Consider the following 19,160-nt stretch of genomic DNA (forward strand, 5'->3'; position numbering starts at 1 on the left):
CTTGAGTTCTACAGGGCTTTAGGGGAAATCTCTCATGTTGACTTTATAGAAAAGAGGGCTAGATGAGAGCATAGTTACATAGATTTAGAGCTGGTTGAAGGACTGTCCCCTGAGAGTATTGATGAAAGTTCCCTGGCATTCCCAGATCAGGTTTTTGTGTCATTAGGGTCTGTGTCCTTGATGTGGTCAACATTTTTAGCAACGATGTGCGTGATGACTACAGAGGCATTCTAATCTGTTACTAATCTGAGTCCAGGAGAAATAATTAAGAATCAGAATTCTAAAATATCTTGACTGCAAACCAATGATACTCAACAGGAATAAAAACAGAATTCCATATTTATGGCCAAAAAATTAAGATCTATAATATGGGATGGGGAGAATCTGGCTGGGTAGCAGTTTGGTGCATAAGCTATGGTCTCTCTACTGAAACCCCCTAGGTTGTCAAGAACCAGTGGTTGAGGATGGTTCTGCCTCTCAGGAGGCATGAGTACCGGTTGTTGGGTTGAATTGATGTAGAGGCCATGTGGCACCAATGACAGGGGTAGTATTCTTTCTCAAGCTGGTCATCATTGACCTAGGCTTTCCTAGTGGTGAGCCAAAGCCTTAACCCTTTCTGTTCCGATGACTACTCGGCTGTTAAATGTCCCTCAGTTCTGGTCTCTGGACAGAACAGTGTTCTCTGTGGTCGGTTGGTATGAAAAGAAAAACTGAGCAGATTTCTTCCGAAAATTTGAGCAGATGTCAAATACCATTCCAATGATCAGTCCTACTTCTGTACCCAGGCTTCACTCTGACTCCCCTGGGTAACTCTCTGAGGACAACTGGCCGCCTCCTTCTAGAAGGATCAGTGAACCACTGCCTGTTGCTATTTCACATTCATCCAAACATGCCTGTACAGAAAACTTAGCAGAAAACTGTACAAGCCTCTGTGGTCTTCCGTCTTCTCCTGCTCTGGAGACCCGGGCACTAGGAGCTATGCCACATCATTAGCTCAGTGTTCCCTCCGCCAGCCTTCTTCAACCCTTTCCTCCCCATTGGTCCATGCCTTTAAATCAGTTATCCCCAGACCCAGAAATGAATCAAGTGAGTAAGTGAGCCTTTGCTGGAAGCTGATCTTACAGAAGACAGGGAATAGGATCCTGTCCGCACATTTATGGAAAGTCAGCTCTGGCCACATGGAAGTCACATTCAGTGACCCCGGCCTTTGTCCTTCTCTGAGGGCAAGGAAGGGGAATATGAAACTGTCTTGGCAGGTAACACTCAGAGGACACGGTGGGGAGGATATATAAATGCCTCCAGGTGGGAAGAGCTGGAGGGAACAGAGGGATGCTGTGGGAGGAAGGGCAGCAGCGGGGTGGGTGGGGCTTTGCTATTGGGTTGAGGGCTCCCAGCAGCCTGTGGGACAGAGGTTATGAAGGCAGAGTGACCTCTGCCCTGGCCTATCTGACTGTATGCCTGACCACCCTGTGTTCTCTCCACCTGTCCAGATCACAATGAGGACCTAGGGCATCTGCCTGCTGACGCCCCTTGGCCTGCAGTGACCATGGCCCCCCGCAAGAGGAGCCGCCATGGCCTGGGCTTCCTGTGCTGCTTCGGGGGCAGTGACATCCCAGAAATCAACCTCCGGGACAATCACCCTCTGCAGTTCATGGAGTTCTCCAGCCCCATCCCAAACGCAGAGGAGCTCAACATCCGCTTTGCAGAGCTGGTGGTCAGTGAGAGGGTGGGGAGAGACAGTGACAATGAGGAAGAGGGTGGATGGAGAGGCAGAGCTGGACACAGGGCAGGGCCCCTGTGCTGGGGTCTCCATCTCTCAAAACTCCTCTTGGGAGGAGGTAGGCCCCCAGGACACCTCAGCTATGTTGGGGAACCAGAGTCTTGCGCTGGGATGGACAGCGTAAAGTGTGTCCCCAGAAGAATGGTCCTACCTCCTCTCTGCATTGGATTGTAGACCACATGGTGCAGTAATTAGGTTAGCATAGGAAGGGGCAGCTCTGGGTTTTGCAAAATAAGATGGTGAGACATCTCAAAGAACACCAGAACATTTGACGCCTTTCTCTCTTCTGCTCCTTGGAATTTCCCTGGGATCTTTTAATGTCCGAGGCACAAAGAAGGGACAGAGTGGGATTCTGTGGGCAGACACTGTGCACCTCGGAACAGGGGATGATTGGCTAGGAATCTGGAGGTAGAAATGCCTATGTCATGCCTGGGGTCCCAGTTCAGGCCTGGGATGATTATATGCTGTGCTTAGCAAGGGGCAGGCGGAAGCTCTGCCATTCACACCCAGACCAGCCTGTGCTGATTCTGCAATGCCCGCCAAGACCAGCCTTCAGACTGCCCTTGTGAGAAGCCCCTGTGTGTGCAGCTTTATACCCTGGCCACAAATAGGCTAGGAAAGAAGCACGATTCCTTCTCTCTTTGGAGGTCTGGCGGTGAGACAAAGTCTGCACAACAAGGGAGGTCCCAGGCCTGGTGAAGAGCCATAAGTACATGTTCATCTACCATTAGCTCTTGGTCACTCATTCTGTGGTGGGCCATTAGTAAGCCAGTAAAAAACAAGGCCATGTGGTTAGAATGTGGTTTTATACTTGTATTTGCTAATAGATATACCTGGTTAAGCCAATCCAGCTCTTTAAGTAACAGGGTCCCTGTCAGATGAGATTATGCAGGTTATATGAGAAAGTTGTCCAGCTTCCTTGTCACATCAGGTTTAGGAAAACTCATTGTTTCCCGATTTTTAGCTTTCCTCTGGATGGGGCAAGTGGTGGGGGACAAAGCGTTTGCTAGTGTAGAATAATATCTGGAGCCTGATTAGTGTTAGGGATATTTTCTTGAGTAGAGTGAGTTTTGAAAGAAGGACATGATGGGCAGTGTTCCTTTCTTTGGCTCTTTTATTTAACAGATATTTACTGAGCATCTTCAGGACAGGGACCCTTGCATGGCACTTTAGCAATAACAAGGGTGAGTCAGACAAGTCTTGTCTGCAAGAAGAATAGCATCAGGTATCTCTCAAACAAGTGAACAATATTTCTTGGAGAGACTGCTGGGTGCTGGGCTGTATGGGGGTCTTAGGGATGTAGTGATGAGCCACCAGAGACCTCCCCTGCCTCCAAGAATGTGAAAGCCTAGTAGGGAAGACTGATCTTGAGGAGCAGTGACAAGTATGATGAGTGCTAGGACAGGGAGCATTCGGGAGGTGGGGGCATGGGAGTGTCTAGCAGGGAGCTGTATTCTAGACTGGGAGAAGTCACAATGGCCTCTGTGAGCAGTGACATTTCCACTGAGATGATTAGATCAGTGAATGAGTTTCGGGACAATGACAGAGGGTCTCCTGCAGAAGAAACAGCATATGTGAGTCTCAAGTCAGAAAGGAGCTGGGTCCTTCTGGGGTACACAATGAAGACCAGAACTAAAGTTTTTGGATTAAACTCTAAGGGCAGTGGAAAGCCATGGAAGATTTTAAGCCGGGATTTGAGGTGATCTGATCTGCTTTTCCAAAAGACCACGCAAGGTGCTCTGCTAAAGAAGGGTTCTGGGTTGACCATTTGGAGACTTTTGCCTCCTAATCCCACAGGTTAGAGAGAAGGGTGCGTTAGACTAAAGTATTAGCGGTGAGGATGGAGAGAAGTGGACAGATTCAAGAGCTGTTTAGGAGGAAAGATAATAAGACTTGGTAGGATCAAAGAGTGAGTAGGAATCAAAGAACACCCTGGTTTCTGACATGAAGTGTTGGATGGATGTTGGGGCCCTGGACAGGATAGGATATACTGGAGGAGATTCAAGTTGAGGGGGCTGGGGTGATGAGCTCAATTCACACATTCTTTCTGTACATCAGTTTCCTTATCTGTAAAATGAGTTGTTATACGCTGTTATTTATTTATGAATAAACATTACACACTTAGAACAGTGCCTGGGACATAGTAACTCTACGTAAGTACATCAGATGTACCGGAGACAGTTGGGCCCCAGGGTCTGGAGCTCAAGAAACTGTTGGCCTAGGGGTACAAGTTTGAGAGAATTTGAGATAATTACGGAGTCCTGGGGAACAGGGGAGGGAGGATGGTGTCCTGAGGGACTTCTACATTTAAAGGTAGGAGAGAAGAGGATAAGTCATCAGGGAAGCCCATGCAGGAACATAGGGTGAAGCAGGAGAGACTGCTCAGGAGGGTGGTTGCTAAAGAAACCAGGGAAGTGAGGTTTAATAAGGAGCGAGCAGTCAGCAGTCAGTCATATGCTGCCTAGGCTGAGCAAAACTACCATTGATTTGAGGCATAGAGACCACTGGCTGGAAAAGACAAGTGCATCAGTAATCTGAATACAAGCTCACGTGGAACTGCTCTGTAGTTCAGGAAGGGAGAGATTCTTCTTACCTGGGAAGGTCTACTGAAGACTTGCGGGAGGAGGCTGACACTGTGCCCTAGGAATTAGACCAGATCCGTCTAGTGTGAGTGGGTGCAGAGGCCTGTCCAGGTAGGACTCACTGTGGAAACAAAGGCACAGAGGTTAAAGAGGTGCAGAGTTTGTGCTGGGAAATGTAAGGTGCACATAACTCTCCTTTTTCTTTTATTTCTGATTTTGATCGTGGGAAAGAAACCTCAAACAGGGTTCTGGGAATTTTGACAAATAACTTCCTGGGCTATATAGAGAGCAGTTCTAGGGAAGAACTTTTGTTTGGGATTAAATCTGCAAGGGTCTTTAGTTCCAGAGGCAGGTGAACTGATGGGTAATATTTCAAATAATCCTTGTCTGTGCTGTCTGAATGGCAGTCCCTGGCCATGTGGGGCTACTGGCTCATCTGAATTGTGATGAACTGTAACTGTAAAATGCACACCAGATTTTGAAGACTTAGTGTGAAAAAAGGAATGTAAAATATCTCATTATTAATTTTCTACATGATTATATGTTTAAATGATTATATCTTAAGATTTACTGGTTTAAAATGTACTATTAAAATTGACTTCACCTATTTCTTTTAAATTTTTTAATGTGACTAGAAAAAATTGAAAATATATGTTGCCTATGTTATCTTTCTATTAGGCAGTTCTGATCTAGGTGAGAGAATAAAGTCTTAATATTCTCCCTTGAATAGAAGTATAGGGAAAAGATTACAGATATCAAAATTTAAGACTATTATACTTCCTTAGATATTGTTTTCACTGTTTATTGTATTTGAAAATATAAAGATTAGTAATATTATGCTTCATTATGCTTAATTTATGCTTAATGCAAGTTTTGCTTTTGATTTTAAAAAAGCACACTATGTTCTCCATGGCCCATTAACTAGTCCTTTGATTAGCCCCGGCATTGCTCATGAATGACAGGAGAGGCAGCTTCAAAAAGAGAGCTTTTCAGGGGCCGTCTAGCACAGCAAAACCTTCACATTCACCCTAACATACCTATGGAGTTACCCCAAATATGACCTCATAAAGTTCTAGTTAGCTCCCTGGAAAGTTTGGACTAGCCTGATGGAGCCCCACACCTTCTCTCGGTGGTCCTGCAGTGGGAGGGGCTGCCTCCAGCAGGCACTACCTTCCTCGGAAGCAGATCAATGCCTCCCTGGGCATGGCTCGCCCATCCTACTCTGATCAACCCCTTGTCCTCACCAGCTCTCTCCAGCCTGTGCTGGGGCCCATGCTGAGTTTGGGGGAGCCAAAGAATGTCTAGGGGAGAGATTCGAAGGGCAGGTAGACGAGAAGGATGGGGCAAGAATCTGAGAGAGGCAGAACTAGATCTGCAGACAATGCCCTTCTTTGTTAGGCTTTGTATTCTGGTGTCCACAGCTTAAGAATGACAAGGGATGGAAGACAAGAAACCCCGGGGCAAGAGGATCAGGAGCTAGCAAAGCAATGCAGGGGATGGGCAGGGAACAGGGTGATCTGAAGCAGGAGGGTGATTTGCAGAGACAAGGTTGGGGGTGGACAGGAGGTAAAGGGAGTGCAATAGAAGACACATAGGGTTGGTTGAGGCAAGGGGATGGGGCTGTATGTCTCATAGAAAAAGAAATGCCCTATCATATCTTTGATGCTCTTCAGGAGGAAGATAGTAGGCTGAGGAACTGATTTGGGGGAATTGTAATTTCCTGCAGGGCTGACTGTTCTAATCTCAACCATCCCTAGTGTTGGATATATTTTTTCTTATTGTCTTTGCAGGATGAATTGGATCTCACTGACAAAAACCGAGAGGCTATGTTTGCACTGCCCCCTGAGAAGAAATGGCAGATCTACTGCAGCAAGAAGAAGGTGCCCTCTCTGACCCCTCTGGCCACATCTCAGGGTTCATGGCATGGGGTGGCTCTTGCTGCCTTGCCTGCTCATGCATTCACCTGATGTTTATTACGTGCCAGCACCGTTCTAGGTGTTGGAGGAACAACAGTGAATAAAATAGAAAAAGGAAATTCTGCTCTCCTGGAGCTTACACTCAAAGAAATAGGATTCTCTTTTTCAAAAACGCTTAAAGCAGGACCTGCTGCATCCCAGGACTGGGGCTGGCTGGGAGGGAGACAAAGAAGCAGAGTCTGGACTCTCTCATGCCTGCTCCCAGGCAGGGAGGGTGGGCACCATGGACCATACCTGGAGCAGCTTTGCTATAAGAAATCAGTTTGGGGGGCAGGGATGTCCTCTTTTGGATCTTTAGCCTCCACTCTGTCCCAGGCTAGGGCTCACACATCCGTCCATGTTCTCCTCAGCATATCCTCCCTCTCTTCTTGCTCATTAAAAGATGCTGTTAGCCTCCTGCTATGGCCCTCCCTAGAAAGGGGTATGCTGAGCTCTAGTCCGGCTTAATTCGACTTGATCTCCTCCCTTCTGCTTTCCCAGCGGCTGTGCATTCTTCTCTCTGCTGTCTCCATCTCCGTGTTTCTTCAGCTTGCTCCTGTCTCTATGTCTCTCTCTTGCCCCCTTTCTATTTTAGTCTGTTTCTTCTACTCCTGAATTTTCTTTTCATGGTCTACTTTCCTCCTCTCCCCTCCACCCTCCCCGTTTTCAGACTTGAGTCCCAAGTCTAAAACTTGTTATTCTGCCCTCCTCCATTGCTTTGGTGTTTGGGGACCAGAGCCTGGCTATTCCCACGCCTGAGGCTTAGGCTCCCTCCCTCCTGGGAGGATGCAGGAGGGTCTGGGCGGAGTCTGAGCCATGTCTCCTCTGTGCTCCTGTGCCCACTCATAGCTCTTCTCTTACTCCTCCTGCTGAAGACCTTTATCCCATTCCCAGGTCTCCACACTGAGCGAGACTGACCTTGTAACATTGGAGGATTCAAATATACACCATTTCAGAGTTGCAGGAACTTGGAAAACAACACAGTGTCGATGCAGTCTCATTCTTTATTCTACAGATGAGGCCAAGAAGGCCTAGAGAGGCAAAACTCACCCATAGCCCACCCAGTCCATTATAGCAAGTGGCTGCCCATTGCTAGAACCCGAGACTGCTGAGGAAAATAGTGCTAGAGGCTGAGGACCTGTGACAAGAGGCATGGGCTGCGCACACTATAAGCCATTGTCTAGTATACTCAATGTATGCTTATTAAGCACCTGCAGAATATAACGCTCTGTGTTTATGCATCTCATTGTGAGAAAAGCAGGTCTTTAAAAAGCTCAAATTATGGAAAGAAGGAAGGAAGGAAAGAAATTTCAGGCGTAATTAATCATATCTCATGATTCTCCATTTTCCAAATTGATTTACTATGGAGTTCCCTTAAGTTGATCTCTTCTACAGCTGCTAAAAAAAAAAAAAAAAAAGCCAGGCACGGTGGCTCACGCCTGTAATCCCAGCACTTTGGGAGGCCAAGGTGGCCGGATCATCTGAGGTTGGGAGTTTGAGACCAGCCTGACCAACATGGAGAAACCCCATCTCTACTAAAAAAATACAAAACTAACCAGGTGCGGTGGCACATGCCTGTAATCCCAGCTACTCGGGAGGCTGAGGCAGGAGAATCACTTGAACCTGGGAGGTGGAGATTGTGGTTAGCTGAGATCATGCCATTGCACTCCAGCCTGGGCAACACGAGCAAAACTCCATCTCAAAAAAAAAAAAAAAAAAAAAAAAATAATTTGTTAAAATAGAAGGCATCTCTCACTGCCTTCCAAACCAAATTGTAATTTCCCCACACACTTTCACACCTTCCCACATGTCACTTCCTCTGTCTATAACACCCTCCCCACCTGTCTCAGCTGTAATGCTCTTTAATAGCCCAGTGTTCTTAGACCACTCATGCCAACCCCCTATAGCCTTCTGTGTTGGATGGATCACCCCCTAAGGTCTGCTATGGGTGGCTTTACCATAGAACATTTACCACCCTTTCTCTGGCACTGGACTGTTACATGGAAGGCAGAGACCATGACTCTTTACTCTGTACTTTCAGAGTTCAGCACGGTGATCGGCATCTAGTAGGTCCCAATTCAGTGCATATGGCATGGGTAAATGATGAGCCAGCAAGTGCAGGAAAGGGTGTGTTTGCCGACGCAATTGTTTTTGGTGCTGATTCCCCTCCCCAAGGCAGAAGGCGGAATGTTTGGCCTTCAGTCATGGAGAATTTAACACGTGTAACCATGATTAAATTTAACATTTAACCATGTGAAGTCATAAAGACCCAAACAAAGCAGCTTTTCTACTGGTCTAAGATTTGTATTTTGTGAAACAAAATAGAAAACATCGAGTGGATGGAGCTGAGAGCTGCAGGGCCCGCTGGCAGCTGGCAGAGAGGTGTTTTGTCAGGGAGGGTCTGGAGGAGGTTAAGTTTTCATGCCGATTTGGAAGCAGGAGAGTGGAGAAAGCAGATGGGGAAGAGCCTCCAAAGTGACCTGGGGCACAGGAACAGGAATGAGCAGGACAGGTGTGAGGCCCAGAAGAAGATCCATTTGGCTGGAGAAGGCTGGATTTTCAGTCAACATTAATATTTCTTTAACTCCCATCATTCTTGCCCATACTTGGGGAAGAGTCAAGCCTGTCTCTTGAGGGCTGAGCACTGGGCCAAAGGTCCTCGGATCTGGGCTCTGCCTCCCTGCTGTACATCCCCCTCATTCAGGAGTTTGCCAGGAATTAAATCACAGGCCTAAGGGGGTCTCCTGAGTCTTTTCAAAGCCCAAGGCCTTGGAAATTTCTCTATTTTTCTGAAGTTACTATTTGGTGAGTGCCTACTATGTGCCAAGTGTTTTCTATTAGTGTTCTAGAACTACCTGAAAAACTAAGTTTTTAAATTTCCAAATTGTCACAGACCAATACTTTTGTAAAATATGAGAATGAGATTATCAGAAAAAGTAAAAAGATGTATAAAAATAAACATAAATTTGAATTAGATTCAACAGCCAGGAAATTATGTTTCATTAAATACAAGCTGAGCAAACGGAACAAGAGAAAAGAATTTTTAAAAAATGGTGCATGTTGCTCACTGAAAGTGCACACACCTGCATAGTTTCTGCCTCGTGGCTGGCCATGAGAGTCAATGTTCATCATCCGTATTTCACCAAGGGAGAAATGGAAGCCTGGGAGAGCGTGTAATTTCCTCCAACCCGCCCCACATGGGCAGAGCTGGGAAATGAATACCTCTGCTGACACTGAATGAAGCTCAGGATCTCAGGCCACGGGCCTGTCTTGCCTGTCGGTCCATGCTGTCCTTTTACTTGTTTCAGGAGCAGGAGGACCCCAACAAGCTGGCGACCAGCTGGCCTGACTATTACATCGACCGTATCAACTCCATGGCTGCGGTGAGTGGCTGCCCCTCTCCTGCTCTGCCCCTACCTGGAAAGTCTACAGCAGAGAGTGATCCCCCCAGCCCCTACCCCCAACACACGAAACTGCCTTTTACTGCTCCTCAGCGCCCCACTGCCCACTCACTGGAGTTCAGCAGCTTTCCAGTTATTCATGAAATTTTAAGGTAATCCACCCCTCCTCTGGGCAATCTCAGAGTCTCCCAACCATTTAAACTTTTTAAAATCCATTTGGGCATCACACAAACTTGGGAAATAAACCGGGCCAATAATTCTCCCCATTTCACAGATGAGAAAAGTGAAGTCCCAGCCCAGAACCTAGGTCTTCCCAGGGGCCGACACTCAGTCTCAGTAAACCATTCCCTGAGTCCTCACCCTTTCTGAGGCGAGCATGGCCCCTGGGTCACACCTGAGCTGGAGTGCAGGGGGTTGGGGGACAGGCAGCCCAGCGTGACTTCTGCCTCCTTCTACCTGGTGGCCCTCAGATGCAGAGTCTGTACGCGTTTGATGAGGAGGAGACGGAGATGAGGAACCAAGTTGTGGAAGACCTGAAGACGGCCCTCCGGACACAGCCTATGAGGTAATTCAGTTTCCCCCTCTTGCTTCCTGCCGAGTCCCTTCACAGTTGGTCTCCTTGCCTTCCCGAAGCCCTGTGCAGTGCTCTGCTCCCATGCCGGTCCTCCTGGCCAACTCCGCCTCACCTGACTTCACTTCCCAGCCCCTACTCCTCTCCTGGGAGGCTGCCAGGGCTTGGGAGGAGGGGAGAGAAACCTGGGAAAGTGGGATAAACCTCAGGTCCGGAGGAGCTCTGTAAAGAGGAATCGAGGGCGAGTGCTTTTTAAAATGTATTGATTTATTTTTGGTAAGGGGGTAGAATAGGAGGGTGACCAAATGGACAAGGTACAAAAGAAAGAGCCTTCTGAGGATGAGGGGGCAGGGTGAGTGCCCCATCCAGGAAAGGAGGGACGCGCGGGTAGAGAAGTACTCCAACCACTAGGGAGCGGTGTGGTGTCTCTGGATGGGATTTGCCATCTAGAATGGGAGCAACGCAGGCATGGAAAAGGGGGTAGAAGTCCTGGAGCCATAGGAGGACCCCTTTGCCTTCCCAGGCCACAATGTGTGGGGCCCAAAGTGGGTCTCCTTTTGTTTGGGTCTGCCCTGTGGTGTGCTGGAACTGGCTCGTACCAGCTGGCGAATGCCAACTGTCAAATTTTCAGCAATTTTGTAAGCCGGTTGTTAAACGTAGCTATGATTAAGATTTCAATTATATAAATTTAAGATTCAATAAGCTATATCAAAACAAAGGTAATAAATACTTGAAACTCTTCATTCCCAAATTACCGAATTATTTTTCTACATTTGACTATAAGGTATACTTTTGAGTTTACATGCATTGTATGTGCATGGAAACACTATGAAATATGCATCTCTCCCCAACTCTGCATTCAATGACATCACATCTGTAGCTTGAAATTGGCTATGCTGGGAGTATTTACACCATAGAAATGAGCAAACAATCGGGAGCCACCCTCCACCCTTCCCCTGGCGAAAAGCTAGCCATCCATTGTGTGGGGGTGTGTATGTTGTCTGAGCTGAGCTCTCTCCCCAGGAGACTAGAAACAGCCTCAAGAAGAATGGGAGCATCCTAATTGTCTCTTGTCATTCTGGTAGTGGTGGGGTTCTGGAATGGGAAGGGGATAGAGGAAAGGATGAGCTAGTCAGGAAATAAAGGGGTTGAGGAGAAGTTGCCAGGTTTGTCTCCTACCCCAATTTATTGTAATTTCCCTTAATAATATTCTGATAACAAAAGTTACACACTGTCGTTGTGGAAATTTTATGGAATGCAGAAAAGCATATAATAGAAAAAAGTAAAAAATACCTATTGTTAACAACTTAGTTTGAGAGCACATTCTTTTATTTTCTAGGCGTATTTGTACAATAACATAGACACAAATACACTTGGGATAAGTAATGTTATTTATAATAATTTTCTTAGATCATTAATTATTTTAGTAAATCAAGGGTACCTGTGTGTGTGGGCGTGCCGTGGACATCCGGCACCCAGGTGAAACTTATGGACTGCTTCTCAGAAATGATGTTTTAAATAATAGATAAAAAGGAATAACAAATCAATGAAAATACAGCTACAAATAATAAAAATGAGATAGCAATGAATTGTGCTTCTTTACACCTTAAATAGCAAGAGCTAGCTGGGAGTCTGATAACCATCATAATTTTGAAGTACTGAGGAGTGTAAATGGTATTTTGAGACACCTGGTACAACTGTAATTTGGTATGAAAATAGCTGTGATTTCTTGGGGTGACAAAGTCATAGATTATGCTAATACTACTGTCATTTATTGCTGACATTCATCATTGAGGAAAATGCTAAATTTTAATTAGAAGTTACCAAAAATAAAAATGTAATTTTCTTTTCCCACCCAAGTCCTTGGATCTGTGAATGCTATCCATAGATTCTTCAGCAGAACACAGACTCCAAATTGAGAACCCCTGAGCTAAATGGGTTTTAATGTTGTTTTTTTTTCTAACATTCAAGATAGATAACTCTGCTATTTTCTTTAGGATCCCTTGAAATGCAGCTTCCCTAGGCTTAACCCCATGACTTGATGATTCTGATGGCCTTCCTATCTGGAAGCCCTCTTTGCTATCTGACTGTAATTCTCTTAATCTCCATCCTCACTGGAGAGGAGTGTTCAGGTTTAACAGCTCTGATAGTTATCATGATCATCCCCTTCACATTCATACCATTTTAGCTATGCAACTGACAATGATATGCAAATACACAGTATTTAAAATGCAAATAAGACACAAGTCTTTTGTGAAGATGATAGGATTTCAGTGCTTTAGATAAACTACGAGTAAACCAAGTGGCTACTGTAGGTGGGACAAGGTGCATGGTGGTACACAGGGAAGGGGGTAACTATTTGCATAGTGTACACAGAATCATATGCAAATATATATTTGTTAATGGCTCTGATTTGTAGGTTTGTGACCCGCTTCATTGAGCTGGAGGGCTTGACCTGTCTGCTAAATTTCCTCCGGAGCATGGACCACGCCACCTGTGAGAGCCGCATCCACACCTCACTCATTGGCTGCATCAAAGCATTGATGAACAACTCCCAGGGGCGGGCACATGTGCTGGCACAGCCTGAGGCCATTAGCACCATAGCCCAGAGCCTACGCACAGAGAACAGCAAGACCAAGGTGGCTGTGCTGGAGATCCTGGGTGCTGTGTGCCTCGTGCCTGGCGGCCACAAGAAGGTGCTGCAGGCCATGCTGCACTACCAGGTGTACGCAGCAGAGCGAACCCGCTTCCAGGTGAGGGGCCTGGCTGGAGGCGGGATGCCAGGTGGGTGGGGCAGAGGATGTCACATGTGAGTGAGAGCCTGAAGATTCCTTGCAGCAGAAACTGGGGGAAAAAGAAGGTAATGTGGTCTGCATGCCTGCTCCTGGAAGGTAACAGGTGAAGAGTACTGGGACCTGGAAGGCTTGCATAAAAACACATGCAGGGCCTTAGGAGTTATGAATTTGGCTGGGAAATGGACTTGTCCTCCTTATTAGTCAGTGGGTTCCTGGAAGCTGGAATATTGGCCTGCATTATTTTTGCGGCTCTGCATCTCCAACCTCAACACCTGGCTCATGATAGGGGCTCAGTCAAGAATTATTGAATTGAATGCAATTGCCGAGATCGAGATTTTAGGTGCTGTACTTGGGCCAGTGCCTAATGTGGGACACTGGGACCATCCCTGGGAGCTTCAGCCATGCTATTCTCTTTTCTTTCCCTGACCTGCCCAGAAAAGTATCAATGAAATATGAAGTGTCTTAGCACAGTGCTGGCACAGAGTAAGTCCACAGAGACATGAACCGATGTTACAAACCCTGTGGTTTATTGCCAAAAACTGGGTCCTGACTCTTTGCAGAAGATGGAAAGGGATAAAAGCAGTGTCCATACCATAAAGGAGCTAGGCAGGGAATACATATGAGCTGTAAACAGCTGGAGCACGATGATAAAGCAGCACTGAAGCACTGCTCAACCATGTAGACCAAGCCCCAAAGGCTGAGTGGAGAGGAAGTGAGGCAGCACTGCCACTAGGTGAGGAGAGGCAAGGGGATTTTCCAGGCAGAGGTGAGGTTTGGGGCAGCCCAGAGTAAATTGGACAGACCTGATTGGGGGGAGAGAGCAGATGGGGCATTCTAGGTACTGGAGGCGACAGGAGTAAAGGTGCAAAGGCCACACCTGTTGGGGACTCAGCCCTCTCTTCCTGCTGTGTCCTGCATTTCCACCTAGACCCTGCTGAACGAGCTAGACCGAAGTCTGGGCCGGTACCGGGATGAAGTGAATCTGAAAACAGCCATCATGTCCTTCATCAATGCTGTCCTCAATGCTGGAGCTGGAGAGGTGGGGTGCCTTCTCCTTGCCCTTGCTGTTCCCTGACTTTCTGGACCTGGGGTAGAGTGTGTGAGTGTGTTGCTTCCCCAGTAATTGTTTTTGCCATTAAACCTGGGAGGGCTCCTGGGGAGTTGCCTACATAGGTAGCATAATGCACTGTGGACAGACCCAGAGCTGAGCTGGCTGCTGATGGCTCAGGGTGGCGGAGAATCACTGGTGAGAGGAGGGCGACTTTGGGCCCTTGTTTGTGGAGAGCTGTTTCTGGACTGTTTTCTGGTTGGCTGGTCATGTTCTTCTAGTGCCTTCTGTTAGGTGTGCCTTCTGGTTTTCCTTCCTTTGGGGTCAGAATGGGATTCTTGATGTATAAAAATAGCAACAGGCTGGGCGTGGTGGCTCACGCCTGTAATCCCAGCACTTTGAGAGGCCTAGGTGGGTGGATCACCTGAGGTCAGGAGTTTGAGACCAGTCTGGTCAACAGGGTGAAACCCCCTCTCCACTAAAAAAATATAAAAATTAGCTGAGTGTGGTGGCGGGCACCTGTAATCCCAGCTACTTGGGAGGCTGAGGCAGGAGAATCACTTGAACCTGGGAGACGGAGGTTGCAGTGAGCCGAGATTGCACCATTGCACTCTAGCCTAGGGGACAAGAGCAAAACTCCATCTCAAAGAAAGGAGAAAAAAAAAGCAACAGTAGAAGAACTTGAAGAGCAGGTGAACGTTCCAAATTCTAAGGCAATCAGATGCCCTGGTCAAGGTTAACCTGAAGGACAGAAGGGGCAAAGGGAGCAATTTAATGATATTTACTTTCCCCCCTTTTCCACCAGCATACTTTGTTTTTGTTTGTTTTTAAAAAACAATTTGTCCTTATGCCCTGGGTTAGGGAAGGCCGGTTGGGGGAATAATCTGCCCCTCAGATGCTAACATCACCTTTGTTGGTACCACATTCTCATGGCTGGCATGTGCTCTGATTAGCTGGTAAGCACACCTCATCAGGTAATTATAATAGGTCCCATCCCTGTAGATTAGTTATGCTATGACCATTTCACAAATGGGGAAACTAAAAGTTTTCCCAAGGTCACAAAACCAGATCCAAGGTCTGTTTGATTCCAAAGCTTGTGCTCCATGTCACTCTACAACACTGCTCTTTGGTGCTGAAGGCTAGAACTGGCAAGGGGCTTGAAGGAAGTGGGGCAGGAGACCTAAAAGAAGCTGGGCAGTGGGCTTGCTTTAAACTAAGAAATAAGGTCTCCATTCTTTCTTGGAACTCTGGGACTTGAAGCAGCTCCAGGTGAGTTAGCTGTGGGAGATGTGTTGGGTCTGTGGCTAGGGTGGTGATGAGGGCTCCACTGGGGATGTTGTGGAAATTGAGATCTGCCAATGAGTCTGGCCCTCCCTTGGTGACCCCCAGGATAATCTGGAGTTCCGCCTACATCTACGGTATGAATTCCTGATGCTGGGGATACAGCCTGTGATTGACAAGCTCCGGCAACATGAAAATGCCATCCTGGACAAGTAAGGTCCAAGCACCCGTCTCCATTGCAAACCTGTGGGGACAGTGCCTCAGATGGGGATGGTTGGGACCTTTGTGACGGCTGCCCTTCCCTCTGGAGACCAGCTGCCATTCCCAGCGTAGATTCAGAATCAGCTCTGTCGGGGGAAGGGGTGCCCTTGCCTGTCCTCTTTGCTGACCTGCTTGTCTCATCTCTGATGTTATAGACAGGTGAACCCAGTAGCCCTCAACCATTGCAGTACTGCCCCCTGGGAGGCAGGTGGAAATATATGAGGGTATTCTTTGGTTTTCAAACTGGTTGATGGTGGGCAATACTGGTATTGGTTGTTGGGGGCCAGGAATGCTAAATGTCCCGCAGTACCTTCCTGCTCAACAAAGAAATGTCCTACCCAAAATGCTTGCTATAAAGCCCTTGTTGATCCAAGGGCACAATTATGTTCCCATGTGATACCAGTGAGGCCTCTCTGGTTCTGTCCCATTAGTTTAGGCTATGTTATTACACTAGCTTTTAAGGGACAGAGGATGGATCCTTTTGAGGTGGAATGAGTGGATGTGTGCATGAGGATAGAAAATGAGGGAGAGATTAATTTTGAGGGCTGACTTGGAGACCCTATGAAAGTACTGGGGAAAATAGTCACAGGGCTGATGTCCTCAACTGAGAGACATTGGGCGATGCCTGCAGACATTACATTCTTGGTTGTCACACTAGGGGGTGCTGCTGGCATCTAGTGGGTAGAGGCTGGGGATGCTGCTAAACATCCCCACAGATCAGCCTCCCACAACCAAACATAAGCGAGCCCAAAATGTCAGTAGTGCCGAAGTATAGAAGCCCATTCTAAGGTGAAGGGATCCTGGATTGGCCTCCCTGAAGGAAGGTCATGGGATCTTATAAAGGGCAGACAATGGGTGTCCTACAAACAGTGGCTTCTTTCCCATTTTGCCTTCACCTTGCTTGAATGAAGCTTTCAGATTTAGGCAGTGGGGGGCTCGAAGGGGTTGTAACCCTCAACCAAGGGTGTGTCCTGGCTGTAATGTCTACTCTCGCTGTCTCCCCATTCTGTCTAGACATTTAGACTTCTTCGAGATGGTGCGGAATGAGGATGACCTGGAGCTAGCCAGGAGGTTTGACATGGTGAGGAGCCGGCAGGGTGGAGCGATTGCAATGGGGTAGTAGGGTTCCTGGTGGCCCCACAGCCACTTTTCTAGACCCTGTGCTGTGGCAGGGCTGGTGTGGGCTGGTTCCCTGGTGGGCACCCCCATGGCCAGGTCCTGTGATCAGTCATAGTTCTCCATAGAAACACAACCAATAGGATACATATATAGAGATAGGCAGATGAGAGGGCATTTATTAGGTGAATTGGCTCATACAACTATGGAGGCTGAGAAGTCCCATGACAGGCCAGAGTTATTGCATGGAGAAACAGGGAAGCCAGTAGCATGGCTCAGTCCAAGTCCAAGGGCCTGAGAACATAAGGGGCCACTGGAGCAAGTTCTGGAATCCAAAAGCTGGAGAGCCTGCTGTTCTGATGTCCAAGGGCAGGAAAAGAAGGGTGTCCTGGCTCCAGAAGACAAAATTCACCTTTCCTTGGCCTTTTTGTTCTCTCCAGACCCTAAGCTGATTGGATGGTGAGGAGCCCACAGGGTGGAGTGATTGCAGTATGGTAGTAGGGTTCTAGGTGGCCCCACAGCCATTTCTCCAGGCCCTGTGCTGTGGTGGAGCTGGTGTGGGATCTTCCTTACCCAGTCCTCTGATTCAAATGCCAGTCTCTTTGGGAAACACCCTCACAGACACACCCAGAAAGAATTCTTTACCAGCTATCTGAGTATCCCTTGATCCCGTCAAGTTGACACCTAAAATGAACCATCACATCTCGCTTCCAGAGCCTTGGTAGTATGCTGGCTGTGGAAGCCTCCCCTGGGAAGGCATCGGCCTAGGAGGAGACTGAAACCCCCAAAGGAAAGGGAGCAAGTTATTGTATGTGATTAGTCTCAAATACCTTTCCTGGGCTGACTTTTCCCCTGCCTTCCAGCAACTTCCTGAGTCCCCTCTCCCCATCCCTAACCAGATCATGCTTAGCAAACTAAATTTTATTTTCATTTTAACCTCAGCAACCCTGCAAGCACACAATTCTGCTTTATTGTATTATAAAATCCCTATCCAAATAGAAAGCTACTTTTGGGTGGTGCTTTACAGTCACTGAGTGCATCCATTATATTTTCACAAAAGCCCTGGATTTATAGGTACAGAAACAGAGGTTAGAGGGGATAAGCAGCTTGCCTGTCATCACACAACTAAAGCGTAGATCTGGGGTTTGAGCCCAGGTGGTGAACCTGCGCCACATGCTACTTTGAATCTTCTATGCCCCTGCTGCCTTCCCTGAGTTTGGATCAGTAGTTCTGAAGCAGGGACAATTTTGCTCTCCTCCCCCCCCCGGGAACATTTTGACTTGTGTGAGGGGGTGCTGATACACAACCTACAATGCACAGGGCAGCCCCCACAATGAGTAATTATCTGACCCAAGATGCCAACAGTGCCGAGACTGAGAAACACTAGTTTATAGAATTGACTATCTGCCTCTTCCTTTTGCCTCTCTCTTTTTAAGCATGGGCCAGAGGCAGGGGAAGAAAACCTCTCCTATGAGACAGGGCGTAGTGGATGGAAGCAGGGTCTTCTCTCCCCTGCTGACTTCCTCTGCTGTCTACCCCCCAGTCACTGCGCCCCCTTCTCTCCCAGGTCCACATCGACACCAAGAGTGCTTCCCAGATGTTTGAGCTGATCCACAAGAAGCTGAAGTACACAGAGGCCTACCCCTGCCTGCTCTCTGTGCTGCACCACTGCCTGCAGATGCCCTGTAAGTACCCTGCACTTGCTGCTTCCCTCGGCTGGCCTGAGCCTTGACTTGGGGCAGGTTTAGACAAGACTTTGGGACCTCCCTGGATTGGGGAGTCTGACCATGTCTCCCTGTGCACTTGCTTTTGGGAGGCCAGGCCCCATGATGGAGGCTCCTGCTTTTCCTTCCCTCCTTGGGGTCAGGTCTCCACTGTCATCTGGGGAAGGAGCTGGAGACTTGGCCATGAGCAACTCCAACATCCTACTCCAAAAACAGTAGCTTGATCATTGCACAATTAAATAGCTCAGCTTTCAGCTCATGATGGGGGAGAGATCAGTCATGTTGGGGAGTTCCAAAAAGTTTTGTGCTTGGGGGAGTAGCACAGATGTGGAATGAACACAGTTGTTTTTTTCCTTAAGGATTTATCAACTCCTTCATCTAGTCCTTGTTGGCTTCCATTCTTGCACTCTTGCCCCAGCTTCTGCCTACAAATACCAAATGTCAGCATCTATGTGAGCAGATGGCTAAGTTCTTAAGATCCAGGTGTGCACAGTGATTGAATAAATTGTACATAATTGCTAATAGCCACTCCAGAATGCAATTTGAAATGAGCTTTAACTGTACCCCTTGATACTTAAGCTCTTCACAAAAGAGAATATTTTGAAAACCAGTGTGGCCCACCATAATGGTTGATGTTGGTGGTGTC

At 47.5% G+C, this 19,160-nt stretch overlaps 1 protein-coding gene across 5 annotated transcripts in view; it reads left to right on the forward strand.

The window, feature by feature from the left end:
* DAAM2 (dishevelled associated activator of morphogenesis 2) overlaps nucleotides 1-19,160 on the forward strand; it is a 113,230-nt gene that overhangs the window by 63,784 nt on the left and 30,286 nt on the right. For all 5 annotated transcript variants that reach the window (XM_055263307.2, XM_055263308.2, XM_063632147.1 and 2 more), the window contains 9 exons: nucleotides 1,491-1,714; nucleotides 6,153-6,242; nucleotides 9,626-9,700; nucleotides 10,189-10,283; nucleotides 12,709-13,042; nucleotides 14,013-14,123; nucleotides 15,522-15,625; nucleotides 16,689-16,755; nucleotides 18,358-18,475. In XM_055263307.2, coding sequence (XP_055119282.1) covers nucleotides 1,547-1,714; nucleotides 6,153-6,242; nucleotides 9,626-9,700; nucleotides 10,189-10,283; nucleotides 12,709-13,042; nucleotides 14,013-14,123; nucleotides 15,522-15,625; nucleotides 16,689-16,755; nucleotides 18,358-18,475 — 1,162 coding nt within the window. In that variant the 5' untranslated portion in view covers nucleotides 1,491-1,546. Of the gene's footprint in view, nucleotides 1-1,490; nucleotides 1,715-6,152; nucleotides 6,243-9,625; nucleotides 9,701-10,188; nucleotides 10,284-12,708; nucleotides 13,043-14,012; nucleotides 14,124-15,521; nucleotides 15,626-16,688; nucleotides 16,756-18,357; nucleotides 18,476-19,160 lie in introns of those variants that run through there.

This window comes from Symphalangus syndactylus, chromosome 23, assembly GCF_028878055.3.
Source record: "Symphalangus syndactylus isolate Jambi chromosome 23, NHGRI_mSymSyn1-v2.1_pri, whole genome shotgun sequence".
Lineage (NCBI taxonomy): Eukaryota > Metazoa > Chordata > Mammalia > Primates > Hylobatidae > Symphalangus > Symphalangus syndactylus.